We start from the raw sequence: 17500 nt of genomic DNA, 5'->3' as shown, positions 1-17500 counted from the left end.
AATGCATAAGGAAACACTTTCTAATTGTAAAGTGTGTGTGTGTGTGTGTGTGTGTGTGTGTATGTGTGTGTGTGTGTGTGTGTGTCTGTGTGTGTGTCTGTGTCTGTGTTCATGTGGGTGTGCACAAAGGCTAGAAATCAATATAGGGTGTCATCCCTCAGGATACTATTAACTTTGAATTTTGGAGTGGGCCCTCTCACTGGCTTGGAGCTTTCCAAGTAGACATGGCTGGCTGGAGAGTGAGTTTCAGAGATCCACCTCCTAGGTGGAGCTTCAGAGATTTACCTCCCCTGCATTGGGACTGCAAGCCTGTGCCATTGTGCTTGGTTTTTGTTTTGTTTTGTTTTGTTTTAAATGTGGGTTCTGGGGATGAAACTCAGGCCCTCATGGTTGTGCATAGGCTGTCTTCCCAGTGCCCATGTTTTAAGGACATGCTTTAGTTACACACAGACATTTGACGTGAAATGCTGTCGGCTCTCATCATTTTCTTTAGTATTACATGAAGACAAATATGTGTGATGAATTGTGAGAAAGAGAACAAGCTCCCCGGTGAAGCAGAAATCAAGAGGCACAATGTTGTGTTTCTGACTCTAGTGTCCTGAGCTGGTTAGCCTAAGACTCACTGGGATCTGTGGTGTGTGTTAACTTTCTTATAATATGGCAAGGTCATCCTGGGGTTTTGTTGTCTAACTTTTCAAAGGCTCTGCTCCACAGGGCAGGCTTGTATGGAATTATTATAATAACGATATTTCAAATATTAAAAAAGTTCAAAGTTTGGTAGTTCACTTATACTATAATGTCATTAACAATAAAATGGATTTTATGGTATGTATTAGTAAGCTTTCATAGTTAAACAAAATGTATCAGTTTCCATTGGCCCATCTTGTGCTCTTGTCCCTGAGATCTCTCACACAGAAGCTGGGTAAAATATTTGAATGTTTTAGAATATAGTTTTAATCATCTTATAAAGATTGACAATTACCATTAAAAAGTCCTAAATATGCTTTGCATTTCAATTTTGCCTGTTCTTATAAAAGCTAGCTAGCACTCATCAGCCTTTAAAAAAATTGTGCCTTTGAAACAGTCATGATGACTTAGAAAATGGATCCATACAAAGGAAAACAGTCTTGTGAATGATGCTTACGTGTGCTAACCACCTAACACCCACTTATAAACTTCTTGCATGGCCCTAGACTGCAGAACCCCACCACAAACAGATGTACCATTCTGTTCTCATTACCTGATCTGAAAACCCTTGGCCTACTGCCCAAGGATACTAGATAGTTTAGAAACTAAACAGAAATGGTTGCCTAGCAAATAACATTGTCGTTGACAGGTGCCCTGTGTGGTGGATGCGAGTTAAAGGAACATTAGTGGGAGAAAGCTCAGTAATTAGGCGAATATAGTCGCCCTAAAGAGACAGATTAAGAAAAAAGTCTTTAGAACATGCAGGTGAGTGCATGAGCCTATACAGAAGCCTAGACCCTTTCTTCCCCACTGATTTGAGATACCACCATCCTTGGTATGCAGTTTTCATATGCCCGTATGTCTGTTTCTGGTCTCTCCTTTGAGTTCTTTCTGTCTCTCAGCCACTGCCACACTGTTTAAAAGACCCTGGTTGTAGTCTTTATTTCACTTTGATATGACAAGGGCTTGTCCACTCATATTATTCCCTCTTCCAATCGCTACTCTTATCTATTCTTCCAAAGAAACTTTCAGATAAATTTTTGTCCAATTAACGTTGAAAACATTCAGTTTGGGTGTTGAATGGAATATGTTAAATTTATAGATTAACTTGAGGAGATAATCTTGCCTTGTCTGTCTTTTGTTTCCAGAAGTTTCAGGGAACTATTATTTTTAGTGATTTATTTATTTTTATTTTCTTCTGTGCATTGTTTTTCTTGCCTGCATGTATGTCTGTGTGAGGGTGTCAGATTCCCAGGAGTTATAGACAGCTGTGAGCTTCCTTATGTGTGTACAGGGAGTTGAACCTGGGTCCTCTGGAAGAGCTGCCAGTGCTCCTAACAGCTGATCCACCTCTCTGGCCTCTTAATGGAGTATTTGAGAACTTTGTAAGTGAGGCCCAGTGAGTTGACAGAGAGGAGCTAACATACCCATCTGCAACTGTGACTCTGGCATCGATCCATTGGTTTTATTAGGACAGGTTATTGTTTTCAGTTGTCGAAAGCAAAGCCTGCCACTGAGTTCAAATGAGGGCAGGCATAAGGTTTGTATGTGCAAATTCTGTAAGTGGAGTCTCTCTCCCACATGGGAAGTGAGTGGTTTCCAAAGAACAGTGGTAGACTTCAGTGGCCACAGTGACCAGAGAGACCTTAGTTTCAGGTTGGGGTTGTCACCTACAGCTGATTTTTTTGTGCTCACAAGCTCAAAAAAATCCCATAGTCCACCCCCACCCCCACCCCCCGACTCCCACCCCCACCCCGTCCTCTGGGTCTTCTACACAGCTCAGTTCAGTTGGTTTATTTGAGCACCCTGTTCCTTTTCCTGAGCGCCAGTGTTCTTATTCTTCCACCACCAGATCCTTTCTCTGCCCTGCTCTCCCACCCGCCCACATTGACCTCAGCTCCTGTTAGCTCCTGGATCACCTTCTTTCCTAGCCACAGTCCTTGGCTCCATTTCTGATGTTCTTGTAATTACTAAGCAGGCGATTCCTTTTATTCTGAGTATCATCCTCTGTGCCGGGACACTAGGAGTGGTGACCCATAGTCTTTGCTGTTGCAAAGCATGGAGTGGTTCTGGAAAGGGAAGAACCAGGTATCAAGACAGGGGAGGGAGGGACTTGGGATGGTCGTGGCGAAACTCGTGCCTAAGTGGTAGTTCTTGTTCACCTGGCCAAAAGAGAGCCTACTCTGATCATTGTTTGGAGCAGATGGAGATGAGATATCTTTGTGGTCCATGCAAATCTTTGATCTATTTATACAATCTGCTCCGTGTTTATGAAGGCTACCACCATGTCAGGTCACAGTCTATCTATGGAGAATGAACAGCCCTTTAGCAACCAGGAACATGACTAGCGCAAGCTGTTCTTCGTTTTTAGGAAGTGGAAAGCCCGTCTGAGTTTCCTCTCTCAGTCCTGTCAAATGTGTGCTATTGTTTTGTGTCTTTTGCTTTTCAGCTCTCCTTCCTGTGCGCTTTCTGAAGCCATTGTATGGGAGATTTTCCTTGGCACGTCACTTTCTGTCAATTCCGTTCGTGCAACACACTAGGAACTGAGTACCAGTGTGGTTTTTCTAAACACTGGGATTTGTATTTATGATAATCCATAATTTTAGATTCCTTGCAACTGCAAGCCAGTATGAAAATGATTTTTTATTTCAAAACATTTTTAGGTCAAATGACAATATGGTCACTGGAGGGAGGAGCTTTAGGCTGCTCTTGCTCTTCCTTAGCCCAACTCCAGTGTCATGGTGCTATAGGGACTTGCGTCAGGCTGACACTCCTGTCCAGGAGACTTAGCCCAAACCTTCCTTGCTTCCTTTCTCATTCATCCCAGGCTGAGAAACTGGTTTGTTTTTGTAAGGCAGCTACACAGACAGCCAGAGCCATCTCCACTTTGAATAAGCTCTGGAAACTTCTAGAATAGATGGCTCCTCTACTCCTTGCTCTTTTTCCACCTCCCTGCCACTCCCTTAGGCTGGGCAGAATGCATCCTCTCTCCCTGGAGGCCTGCTCTGGGCTGCCTTTTTGTACTTGAGGCAGGGAGTATCCTGGATCTCTGAGGCCTGCAGGATCCTGAGACGATCTGGCAGGTTTGGTTGTCAGCTAGCCCCTGACAAAGCTTCATGTACTTAAGACCGCTAGCCTGCTGTCCCATTCCTTTGAAAGAGTGCTTCTCCTTAACCAGGACAGCCTGTAAGGCTTTGTGCTAGCCAGAAACTCTTAAGGCAAAGGATGAGGCTGGCCAGCTGAGAAAGAAGGCTCAGCTAAAACTCAGAGGAGTCAGTGTAGTGAGTGAGCACTTTTGTTTAGCTGAAAATATCTGTGAATATTTATGGTTCTTGCAGTGTACAGTGGTCTAGCACATGCTAGGGCCTGAGCTAAGAGTATCATTTATATGCTATTATAATATACATTTATATACAGATATACATATATATATATACACACATACACACACACACACATACACACACACACACACACACACACACACACACACACACACACACACACACACACACACACACACACACGTATAAATATGGAGGCAGCCAGTCGATGAGCTTGCCAGGACTAAGCTAAGGTAGACACAAGTGGAGGGGCCCCAAGAGTCGGTGGCACAGGACATGTGTTCTTCCTAAGAGCATGCACATACACACACCCCTGTGAACTCCTGACCTTGCAGCATGTTTCTTCATTTTCCTCACGATTCTCCAAGATATAATATGTTATACATAGCCTATTATATACCTATATATTTTATATATATAGTACCTCTATATTTATAGTGGCATTTCACATACAAGATAACCTTATGTGCAGTGATATTTGGGGCAGAGAAACCCAAGGTACTGAAACATCACACAAGTGTATCTAGCAAATGAAATAAATTATTCTTTCCTATTCCTTGATCTTCTTTGGCTACCAGAGCAGCACAGGCCAGCCCTGACTCCCATACTAGACACATCAGGAAGGCGTTGCTTGGAAATGGTTGTTGTTGGAAGGAGACTCTGTGACATTTGAGCTCACTCACGTGCAGTGCATATGACAGGTGTCAGTGCTGTGGCCCTGCGCCCTTCCCTGTGGTTTCTCAGAGCCGGAACAAGGAAGTGTACTGATGCCCAGATTTACTTGTTTTTCAGGGACAGAGGACGGTCTATGCAAAGTTTGGCAAAAACGTTTATCTTCCCGAAGATGCGGAGTTTTACTTTATTTATGACGGGTCGCATCAGAGGCACGTGGTGATTGCTGAGCGTGTAGAGGATAATGTTCTCCTATCTAGCATTCCAGGTGAGGAGGCCTCTTGGGGGTGGGGTGGGAGACATCTGCCCTCCAGGGATATCTGCCAAGTAGTGAATCACAAGGAAAAAGAAGAAGTGCAAGGTCAGGAGTTCACAGGGGTGTACGTGCATGCTCTTAGGAAGGACTCGTGCCCTGGGCCATTGGCTCCTGGGGCCCTTCTACTAGTGTCTGCCTTGGCTTAGTCCTGGTAAGCTCATCCCATTGGCTGCCCCCCAGCTCTCAAGGTCTAGCATCCTTAGATGTAGACAATAGAGGATGTGCCTTGGGTCACCTCCTTTGTTTCATTCTGATGCCTGAGTTAGCTCAGGACAAGCTGACATGACAGACCATGTCTTCATTCTCCTTCCTCGTTCCTCTGTGGTCAGACTGGCAGCCTCAGGAGCTCATAGATAAGAAAAAAAAGAGGAAAACAAATGCCTGGCAGTGGTGGCCCACGCCTTTAATGCCTGCACTCAGTAGACAGAGGCAGGTAGATCTCTGAATTCCAGGCCAGCCTGCTCCTGCAGTTCCAGGACAGCCAGGGACACATAGAGAAACCCTGTTTCAAAAACTGAAAACTAGGGCTGGAGAGATGGCTCAGTAGTTAAGAGCACTGACTACTCTTCCAGAGGTCCTGAGTTCAAATTCCAGCAACCACATGGTGGCTCACAACCATTTGTAATGAGATCTGATGCCCTCTTCTGATGTGTTTGAAGATAGCTACAGTGTACTTATATATAATAAATAAATCTTTTTTTAAAAAAAGAACAAAACTATCTGTTCATTGAAGAACTTCTTTAAAAAAACCTGAAAACTAACTGAACAAACAAAGAAACAACCCAAAACCTCTCCCTTCTGTATTTTGTTAATGGCTGCCATTCCTCTGTGGTCCCTTCCCCCTCTCCCTTTTACTCTGCTAAATAAACTGACATCCTTTCCACTCCTAGTTTCTTTACATTTTCTCTTTTAGTGAGTAGCTTATGGAGAAAAGATAAAAATAACGAAAGCACCCCTTCTGACAGAAAATGCACTGTTTTCTTTCTCTCTCTCTCTCTCTCTCTTTCTTTTTTTCTTTCTTTCTTTCTTTCTTTCCTTCTCTCTTTTTTGTTTTTCAAGACAGGGTTTTTCTGTGTAGCCCTGGCTGTCCTGGAACTCACTCTGTAGACCAGGCTGGCCTCGAACTCAGTAATCCACTTGCCTCTGCCTGCCAAGTGCTGAGATTAAAGGTGTGCGCCACCACCGCCCGGCTCTTTCTTTCTTGTTTATGTGGAAGGGCCAATCTCATTGAGCTCCTAAGTACAAAAGCAAGCCTTTCTCCTTGTTTTGTGGCCTGCTCAAAGTGAGGGCGTTATCTTCATTTTGACAGGTTTCCTGGGGCGAGTGACAGTGTATTTCTTAACCTTAAATTTCCCTGATTATAGTACCATGAAGGTAACCTTTGAATGTGGGAAAATGGTTAGCCTATCAATGATAGGCGATATGTTCTTCAATGTATAATGGATAGGTATGTCTAATGGGGTGGCATCTTTTGGGACCCTGCTTTTGAGAGTCATTGTGAAGATGGCAGATGCTCTTGGCTTTTGGACTCCTGGCAGCATAGCCTTTGAGGGAAAGCGTGGAGAGTCAAGCAGGGAAGGAGGACACCATACTTCCTGCTTGTTCTCTGCCCACCCATGGCTACTGTGTGACTCCTGCGAACATGGGCTGAATGGTTAATCATCTTGTCATTTAGGGCATTGGCTTCAGGAGACGGTGATGGTATCTGTGTGCCTCTGCTCAGAAGGGTACTCCCCGGTGACCATGGGCTCTGGCTCAGTGACCTACGTGGACAACATGGCCTGCAGGCTGGCTCGTCTGCTGGTCACTCAGGCTGACCGACTCACGCCCTGTAGTCACCAGACGCTGCTGACCCCATTTGCCCTGACAGCAGAAGCGCTGCCTGCCTTGGATGAGGAGCTCGTGCTGGCTCTGACCCAACTGGAGCTGCCTTTGGGGTGGACAGTCCTGGGAAATTCCTCACTTGAAGGTAGGTCAGTGTCAGAAAACTCAACTGTGTGCTGGCTTTCTCACGTTTAGAATGTACCTTACAGTTTGCTGTCCCTTTCTCTGGGTAGACTTTTCTTCCCAACTTTTAGCTGAGCCCCGGTGTGACTGCGTTCTCTGAAGTATTCAGCCATTTTCTCTTAGCTGGCTGATGCTTCTGTTCCCAGGAAGTCTGAGGAGGAGGCATTAAAGGGCTTTACTCTGGGGTTAGGGACTGTTTCTTTATGTCTGACTCTTGAGTTTGTGGCTTCGGACTGTGGCCCTAATCCCCTTGGCTAGTTTCTTGCTGTGAAAACGGAACAGTGTTGCCATTATCCCAATATGAAACAAGGACAAAAAAGAGCTCTGTGGAACACTTGGAGTGGCTGAAAGAAGGTAACAGATGAGCTGACTTCTGAACAACGTAGGAGTCAGGGTGGGGGGATGAGATAGCTCAGTGGAAAGTGCTTGCTTGATCTCCAGCACTCACATAAAACAGTGATCATTTGTAACCCCAACACTGAAAAAGGTGGAGTCAGGAAGACCTCTAGGGCTCCCTGGCCACCCAGTCTAGCCAAATTGGTGAGTTCTAGCTCCAACAAGAGACATTGGTTTTTTTTTTAAAGAAGTCAAGGTGGGTGACCTATGGGAAACAACATTCTGGCTTCCACATGCACACACAACATTCGAATGTATACATGCATATGCACACACACATACAAACAACCCACTGTATACACATACTATGGTGCATACCAACACACACACACATACCACACAAATGTATACTTGCATACACATATACATTGCACACACACATGCATACACACATACTACTGTATACATATCTACACACAGCACACAAATGTGTATACCTGTGCATACACACACACACACACACACACACACACCCCTCCCATACACTCATATGTACCTGCAGACAGGAACACATGCATACAAAGTCAATGTTACCCAGGGCATTTATAGCTAAAAATTTTAATTGAAAGATGGATTAAGGTCATTGCCAGTCTGAAGCCATGGCCTCTACATAGTGAGTTCCAGGTCATCTAGGGCAAGGTACAGACAGCCTGTCTCAAAAGTGCTTTTAAATTGACACACATTTATATGTGTCTCTGGGGTATGCTATGATCATTCTATACGTGTAAATAATGTGTGTTTATCAAGCTACACTAATTATTTCCATTTCCTCCGACATGTAATTTCTTGTATTTTTTACATTTGTGCTAGCTTTTAGAGTTACTAGGGGTGGATGGATTCTTGTTCTACTGTGTTAGAATGCATGTTGAGCTATGGAAGTTGTGTACAAGCCAATGTGGGCATGAAGCCAAACTGTTCAATTGGTGCTCCTTTTTAAAAAGTTTCTTAAATGTATTCATTTAGACTGTGTGAGGGGGAGGGGTGCAGCTTTGTGCCACAGTGCACATGTGGAGGTCAGAGGACAAGTTTCATGGGTCAGTTCTCTCCTTCCAGGATGTGGATCTCACAGATTAAACTCAGGTCATCAAATTTTGACAGCAAACACTTTTATCCACTGGGCCATCTCACCAGCCCATGAGTAGCCATGTCTTAAGGTGATTACCAATGATGTAATGTTATTGAAAAGCCAGAGATGTTTGCTTGCATACAGCATGTGTCATCATTGTGCAGTTTTCCTCTCATGACCTCCACCATGTTGGATGATAGTATTTTGACAAGTGTGACTCCTGATACATTCTGGGTGTGACTTACAGGTTGGCTTACATTTGATCATTGGTAAGATTGAATGTACCACTTTAAGTAAAGGGTATGACTTTTATAAACAGGATACTGAGGCTACAGCCAGAAAGGAAATTCATTTCTCCATTCAGTCAGAATTATTCTAAACCTTCCTTATCAACATTTCTGAGTTTTTAAGACCTTAGATAAGAGAACGACATGAGCGTCTTCCAGAACCGAGTCTGCTTACGCCATGGAGTGGTTTGTACTGCAGACTTGCTGCTTTTAATTTTCAGGTTAAAATTCAGAATTTGAGATTTTCTAATGTCTGTGGATTTATAATAATATGTGTATATGATTTCCCAGTGGATTGACAGTAGTGTGTGTGTGTATGATTTCCCATGATGTGTGTGCATTTGTGATAGAAACATGCAATAAAATAAGTTCAGAGAACTACAGTTGCCAAATGCCCTGTTGCCACTTTTCTAGGCTATGTAGAGATCCATGTTTGGATAAGAGAAAGAAGATAGTTCCTTTCTTTTTGATAGGGAGACACTGTACCCTATGGAAAAATAATTCCTAATGTCATAGTTGTTAAGGAAAAGTGCTTTCAAATCTGATTAAGACCTGACCTTCGGAACTTTGGGACTTCCTGACTATGGGGTAATGGGACCTATGTAAATTACTTTATATTTAATTTGGTTTTTCCCAGATAAATCATATTTTATTTATTCCTTTATTAGTTTAAAAACAAATAAACATCCAGTGGGTTTTATTGTGACGTTTTTGTGGTATTTTGTTCTCATTTATTCCTGTACCCCACTAGATTCTTCATGTCTCTGTCCTCACTGTTGGTCTTCTAGCTCCCAGCGATGGTGTTCTCTATGTCACGTGTGGTCCATTGCCCTCTTGCTTCTTGTCTTCATCCCCACCCTCTTGTGATCTGTTTTATCCTCATGTTGTCCCCCTGACCTTTTCCAGTATAATGATGACGTGAGGAACAGGCTGAGGGCTGGGCCTGTGGGAATTTGTATTGTATTCCTGGTGGGGACATCAATCATAAGCACAATCCAGTTTCCTTCCCAGTAATTGTGTTTTAAATTTACTTGTTTTAACTGATAGAAACATAATTTTTTTTTACTATTATTTAGTGCTGTGTAGTGTTTTGATATGTGTTTACATTGTATAATGTTTAAATCTAATTAATAATACTTATCTCAAATATTCAGCATTTCTTTATGTTTAAAACTTTTAAAATGCCTTCTTGTAAGTTTTTGAAATGTATAATTGCTGTCACACAGGGAACCCTTGCTCCAAACTAGCTGCAGTTTAACAGCTGTTGACCAGCCTTTCCCCTTATCACCATCCCTAGCCTCTGGGGACCATCATTTGATTCTCTGTTTCTATGATCTAATATTTTTTGAGAGTCCACGTGAAGGTTAGATCACATGGCACTGATGTGTCTATGTCTGGCTTATTTTCTGTAATGCAATGATCTCCCGTTCCATCTCTGTTGTTGCAAGGTGACCGGGTTTCATTTTTATGGGTGAATAGTATTCCATGTTGTGTATGAGTATGTTTTCTTCACCCTCTCATTACCGGTTGTGTATTTTATACCCACTGTGACGGGGTCTGCCTTGAGTACAAGAATGTAGATGCTTCTCTAGATGTCTGATTGTCTTTCCTTTGTGTATGCAGTAGTGGAATTACTGGGTCACACGGTTATTCTGTTTAGGAATTTTAAAGGATCCTACAAACTATTCAGCAATTATCCATTTTAGTAGCTGTCAAAAACTATTTAAAACTTCTCTGCTCATCTTTTTTTATTAGATATTTTCTTTATTTACATTTCAAATGTTCTCCCTTTTCCTGGTTTCCCCTTTGACCCTCTAATCCCTCCCCCCTCCCCCTGCTCACCACCCCACCCTCTCCCGCTTCCTGGTCCTGGCATTCCCCTACACTGGGGCATAGAACCTTCACAGGACCAAGGGACTCTCCTCCCATTGATGACCGACTAGGCCATCCTCTGCTACATATGCAGCTAGAGCCATGAGTCCCACCATGTGTACTCTTTTGTTGGTGGTTTAGTCCCTTGGAGCTCTGGGGGTACTGGTTAATTCATATTGTTGTTCCTCCTATGAGGCTGCAACTCCCTTCAGCCCTTTGGGCCCTGCTCATCTTTTAAAATGGTTATCTATTTTTAATGAGTTCTTCAGGTATAGATGTTGTCTTACATGAATATTGTGATAATAATATTTGATAATAGATTTGTTGTATAAAGAATCTGACCTAAGGCCTACCATGAATGTTACTGTATTCCTTTGCAATTTGTGATAAATATCCCACTTTTTGCTTTTACATTGATGGTTATCAGGGAAAGACAATGTGTGCAGCACAGCTTCCCTAAGAAAAGCCGGGTCTCCCATGGCGATGATATCCAGTCCGGGCTGCCACTGAGGACCATGTATGGGTCTGTGGCATTACTGCAGCTAGGGTCTGTGTTGATCTCTGTGGCCCATGTTGCCACCAAGGGCCATGTGGATGTCCATGGTCTGTGCTGCAGCCTGAAGCCATTTTGATGTCTGTGGGTCATGCTGCAGCCAGAGGTCATATTGATGTGAGTGGCCTGCACTGCCACCTAAGGCCATGGTGATAACAGCGGTCCGGGCAGCCTCCAAGGGCCTTTTCTGGGTCCATGGTCTCAATGATAGGGAGGCATGTCTATGGTCTGTATTGTTGCCAGAAACATATGATGGCCCATGATTTGTGCTCTCGCCAACTGTAAAGAGCAAGGAGGCTGCTTTTGCTGTGATATCGCTGGCTACAGATGCATAGTTGAAAGGGAGGGACATGGAAGGCTCCTCTGACAAATCTTACTTCCCCCTTACCCCAAAGTAACAGCCTAGACAGGAAGCCACTGAGGAAGACTCTTAAAAATGGTGATGTGGATGCTCTCCACAGTTGATGGCTTCTGATGGAGGTATGGGGAGAGGGGAGGGACTCAGTTCCACTCAAGGGGCAGGCCGCTGAGAGTCTGACCATGCTCCAGTGACTCTATAGTCAACACACATTGACTTTTTTTTTAATGTTAACTTTTATTTTGGGGGGTTGTTGGGTCACAAGGTGGGGGAGGAACATGGAAAGACTGGAATGTGAATGTGATCGAGGTGCAGGATATGAAATTCCTAGAGAATCAATAAAAATGGTATGTTGGAAAAAGCAGAGCAAAGCGGGGTCTCCTCTTGGTCTACATCTTATTCGTCATCAGTCATAATACAACTTCGTCATGCACGCAACAGAAGGCTTTATTGAATTTCAGGCCTTCCATCTATTTCATAAAATTAAAACCATATGTCCTTTGAAATTTCTTTCACGATAGAAGCCTTTGCAGGGCCTCTGAAACTCCTAGCCTGCAGTAGAGGCTGGGTGAGGTCGCAGACTGCAGTAGAGGCCGGGTGAGGTCGCAGAATCACCCAGGAAGATGTCACAGGTTATCTGCTTTGCTTTTGGCTTTCTTGCCTGTTTGTGATTTGGTCGACATGTTTTTGAGGAGATGGGCGTAATGTAGACAATTAGGTTAACTGGGGTAAAATGTTCTGACGTCTTACTGATTTGTGCTCAGCCGATGTTTGAGTTGAAGCCTCCCTTCCTGATCAACCAAATGGCTTTCCTGCATTTGTGTTCCCAGAAGCCTAATAGGGATGGCTGGGAAACCAGGCTTCACCAGGGGAAGGGCAACATGTGGCGTATTAATTCCCATGGCACTGGCCTTGTGAATATAGTTACTTCTTGCCCAGCCTACTGGATGGTACAGCTTGTCCTGTGGATGCCTTGTAACTAGAGAGCAAGGGGAGACCCTTTCTTTTAAAAAAGGTCATGTAGAAAATATTTTTCATAAATATTATTGCATACACATTGATATATCACAAATTGGCAGGTTGAAGATTGGATTTGTGGAAAGTGTCCTAGTTAGGGTTGTCATTGCTGTGATGACACACCATGACCAAAAGAAATTTGGGGAGGAAAGGGTTTATTTGCCTTACACTTCCACATTGTAGTCCATTATTGGAGGAAGTCGGCACAGGAACTCAAACAGGACAGGATCCTGGAGGCAGGAGCTGATGCAGAGGCCATGGATGGGCCCTGCTTACTGGATTACTCATCATAACTTGCTCAGACCAATTTCTTACAGAGCCCAAGACCACCAGCCTAGGGATGGAACCACCCACAAAGAGCTGTGTCCTCTACCTTCAATCACTAATAGAGAAAATGCCTTATAGCCGGATCTTATTATTTTTTCGATTATGTTCTCTCCTTTAAGATAATTCTAGCTTGTGTCAAGTTGACATGAAAGTAGCCATCACTTAAGGATAAGTTAATATCATTAAAGATTAATTTGGACCCCTCTGCAGGTATAGGTGGACATGAGTCAGTTACTTCAGGGTCTTCTAGGCAGATGTTCTTCTATCCCTTATGGAATGCATGGCATATTAGTCAGGGTTCTCTAGAGTAACGGAACTTAGGGTAGTCTCTATATAGTAAGGGAATTTGTTGATGACTTACAGTCTGTAGTCCAACTCCCCAATAATGATCATCAGCAGCTGTGAATGGGAGTCCAAGGATCTAGCAGTTGCTCAGTCCCACATGGCAAGCAGGTGAAGAAGAGACTCTGCCTCCTTCCAACGTCCTTATGTAGGTCTCCAGCAGAAGGTGTGGCCTGGATTAAAGGTGTGTGCCACCGAGCCTGGATCTGAGATTTGCTTTGTCACAGGTGACTTTGAACTCAGAGATCTCCTTGCCTTAGTCTCCTGGGAGTCATAGCCACTATGCCTCAAGATCTCTATGCCAAGATCCAGGTCAGAAACTTGTATCTCCCAGCCTCAAGATCTGGATCACAGGTGAGCCTTCCAATTCTGGATTGTAGTTCATTCCAGATATAGTCAGATTGACAACCAGGAATAGCCACTACACTTGGGTTATGTTAATACCCACCAAAAACATTATGCTTTGTTTTGTCAGTATTGCTGAGAACTGAATCTACAGGAGAAAATACTAAGCCTTTAACAAAACAAAGTTTGGCCTGTCAGGCTGCTTTATAAAGTTTGAAGAGGTAAACTTTCCTCCTGCCTTTATAAGTTATTCTATCCACAGAGTGAAATCAGAGGTTAAGTCAATTGGTCCTTTCAACTCTTCTTCAGGGCAGCCTTGGGCTTAGACATAGCCTTTGTAGCTAGAAGGCAATTTGTATTTGCTATGTGAGACCCATCATCAAAGAGAACTTGGAACTGGCAGGACCAAGGGAAGATGTTAGAGAATGGAATTTTGTACATATTTATTTCATAGATCCAATCAAGAATATATTCTGTAACTGGCTACACTATCTTAGATTTAAACTTGAATCTAGAAATTAGAGTTATGATTTACCAGTTGCAGAATACAAGCTTTGAGAGCAAGTCTGAGCAGTGCCTTGTTTGTATAAGAACCAATTATAGCATGAAGAACAGGGACTTAAAGGAAAAACAGTGGACGTTGCCATGAGGAACACCCGTAATGTATGGTACAGGGAAAGCAACACGATGCTATCACAGTGGAGGTGGACATTCAGCATGGCCATGCTCTGCTAAACAGAGTTATTCACATCCCCCGAAGAGCACTTGGTTCTCTGTGCACTGTAGCCAATGAGAGGAAGGGCACGCGGAGCCCACGGGGCTCTAGAGAAAAGTTAGTATGATTAAGAGGTCTTCAGTAGCTGCCAAACCGTCTTGATCATCAGTGTTCACAAATAGACATCTGGCTGCATCCCACCATCTCTCTACTAGGCAGCCACAGAAAGGGGGGCATGTGGGTCAGCAGTGTGTGCTGAGAGAACTTGTTCTGTCTTTGCATGGGAAAGAGACCTGCAACCTGCAAGAAGCCAGATTTGTGAGCACTTGAGATAAAGCTGGGCCCTGTTTGTCCTTGAAGCCAATGTATTGGCTGCAAATGCAGGAGGGATGGAGAGGGAGGGTGGGATGCAGGCACCCTTGACTGGTCTGACATCACTGAGCTCCAGGCCTGAGTAGGGAGGACATGCTGGATCATACGGCTTACTTGCTGGCCTGCAGATCATGGAGCCTGTCTGTTCTGTCATTCTACCCGAAGCTTTGTAGTGACCAAGTTTCAGATTGCAAGAGCTGAAATACCAGTGGACAGGAAACCCATACATACAAATTTCCTGCTTTTTTTTTCCCCCTTGCACTTTGAAATTAGTGCATTGTAGGAAACAGTGGATCCTCTCAGGTTTGTTGTTGTTGTTTTTAAAGAAGTAATTGTGTATGTATTCAGTATTGATTTCTAGCCTTCTGTTTCTTCTAATATTTTCTCTGGGGTATCCATTTCCAACCCCTCAGTTTCTGGCATGTTAAACTGGTATTCTATTCATTGGGTTGCTAAGGTAACCTTCAGGATGCACACTAATGTCAGAGGACAGCGTTCTTTGGAATGGTGCCTATGGTAACCATCTATGTCAAATTGATAGAATTATCTCACAGGGCTTAGGGTTGCGTGTAGGTATCCTTTAGGGAGATCCAAATCCCTAATTAAAAAATGTTTTCATTGTCTTCCAAGCCTGTTTTAAGTTCTCAAGGAATAGGATTTCTGGCAGTCAAGAATCAATGCAGAACTGAATTCCTTAAAGAAGAGAGCTTTGTCCTCTCCAGATGGATTTGTTTTGCAGTTTAAGTTGCTGTCTCTTTTTGGACACATTCTCTCTTTTAGAAACTGCCTTCAAGAAGAGGAAGAAACATCACAAAGTCTCCTTAAGAAATTATGTTCCCGACGAGAGACGTGGTTCAAGTTAAGAGCACTGGCTGTTCTTGCAGAAGCCTGGAGCTCAGTTCCCAGCACCCACATGGTGTCTCATAAACATCTGTAAAATTCCAGGGTATCTGATGCCCTCTTCTGACCTCCACAGGCACCAGACACACAAATGGTGCACAAACATACATGCAGGCAAATAGTCATACTCGTAAAATAAAGATTTTAGAAACTCTGCTTCCGTCTAGCAACAATGGCCTTAGATTTGGAAGACAGATATTTGTATTGTCATGTCTGAGAAAAAGAACATAAGGTTGTATTTGGGTCACTTTCTTTCCCAATTATAAATTTCAGGAATAAATGGCAGCTTTTATTTTTGACCACCGTATGCTGCTGTACTTCGTAGTTTGCCTGTGTTGGCCAAGCCCCATCCTTGTCCCGCTTGCTCTCACACTCTCCTGAACACATAGCACTCATGACAGATTTTGATCACACACAAGCAACTAGAATTGAACTTGAAAATTACAGCAGCCAAGGAATCATTTTATGGTTACTTTTAAGTAAAAAAAAAAAAAAAGTGAAAAGTTCCAATGTTCTTACATTTGAATGGTGGTAACTGTTCTTGAGCTGTTTTATTTAATGAAAGATGACACATGAGTTTTAATACTACCAGCTTTGATGGCTAAAAGCACAGTGGCTGAAGGTAAAGTAAGTGAGGAGACTGGAAAGTGGGTGAGTAGAGGGTGTGATTCTAAGCACCCACATGGCAGCTTATAGCTGCCTGTAGCTCCAGTCTAAGGGAACCTGTCACCCTCTTCTGGTTTCAATGGGCATCAGACACAAACAGTGCTGCACAGACAGACATACAGACCAAACCTTCATACAAATAAAAGAAAACAAATCTTTTAAAAAAGGGGCTTGTTTTGTTTTGTTTTTTAAATAACTATAAAAGTCTTCTATTATCCCTCCTACACTTCTACATCCCCGTGCTCCCTGCCCACTCCTGCAGATAGAGTTGCTTTGATTTGTCTAGTATGTGTGTGCATGTGTACATGGATGCCTGCGTGTAATATGGGTGTGTGTTCACTAGTGCATGTACATGTGTATGTGTGGGTACACGTGCGTGTGCGTGTGTGTATGCTGTGAAAGCCCGAAACTGGGGCATCAGCCCGGGTCCTTAGGGTCTGTGCAGCTCATTTTCTTTTGCTTATGTTCTTCATCAATTTTTATGGTTTCCTAAGGGGTCTACGTTTTCATGTCCTCTTCTAAGACACCTATTTTTGGCTTTCTCTTGCTTTACAGATTATTTTTTCTCTGTAATTCTTGCTTTTGAAATTTATAGTAGGAATAGCATAAATAGTATTTAAATAAATCCATCTCTGATTCTTTAACAATGGAGTTTTGTTTTGTATAAATCTGTATCTAATAAAAAAGGTTAACCATTATCATCTCTTTATTGTTGGCTTTAGTACACTTTCCTTCCTAAGTCCGCTGCAGTTGAGGCCATCTGAAGCATTTGCGTTGTGAGAGGGATAACAGCTAAGAAGGAGCTAATATTTTGGAGGAGGAGAAGGAGTCTCAGTTCTTGATGCTCTCTCTGCTTCCTGAGTGATCTTGAGCAGTTGGGTCACACATCAGGCATGTTAACATCCTTATCACAGGGATAAATATGGCTGGAGTGGTTCATTTTAAAATAAAAGCAGTGTTGAAATATATTTTACATCTTATAAAACTTGGCCATTTATATATAGCTTTATGAGTTCTGCAAATTTCTACTCCTTTCTTAGGGCTTGTTTTTTGTTTGTTTTATAAATAATATTTTTATTAATTTATTGATGATTTCATACCTTGCCTCTCCCTATCCACCCCACCTCTCTACCCATTCTACCTACTTCATCTCCTTTCCTTTCCTTTCCTTTCCTTTCCTTTCGTTTCTCTTTCTTTTCTTTCTTTTCTTCTTCTTCTTCTTCTTCTTCTTCTTCTTCTTCTTCTTCTTCTTCTTCTT

At 43.0% G+C, this 17500-nt stretch overlaps 1 protein-coding gene across 3 annotated transcripts in view; it reads left to right on the top strand.

Annotated features, from left to right (window-relative positions):
- The window catches only part of Arhgef28 (Rho guanine nucleotide exchange factor 28), a 302649-nt gene that overhangs the window by 116505 nt on the left and 168644 nt on the right, over window positions 1–17500 (top strand). For all 3 annotated transcript variants that reach the window (XM_031359805.1, XM_031359806.1, XM_031359808.1), the window contains exons 3-4: window positions 4824–4971; window positions 6695–6988. In XM_031359805.1, coding sequence (XP_031215665.1) covers window positions 4824–4971; window positions 6695–6988 — 442 coding nt within the window. The remainder of the gene's footprint in view (window positions 1–4823; window positions 4972–6694; window positions 6989–17500) is intronic.

This window comes from Mastomys coucha, unplaced genomic scaffold, assembly GCF_008632895.1.
Source record: "Mastomys coucha isolate ucsf_1 unplaced genomic scaffold, UCSF_Mcou_1 pScaffold8, whole genome shotgun sequence".
NCBI classification, from domain to species: Eukaryota; Metazoa; Chordata; class Mammalia; order Rodentia; family Muridae; genus Mastomys; species Mastomys coucha.
The sequence above is the reverse complement of the archived record's forward strand: the minus strand, read 5'-3'. Positions and strand labels throughout refer to the sequence as shown.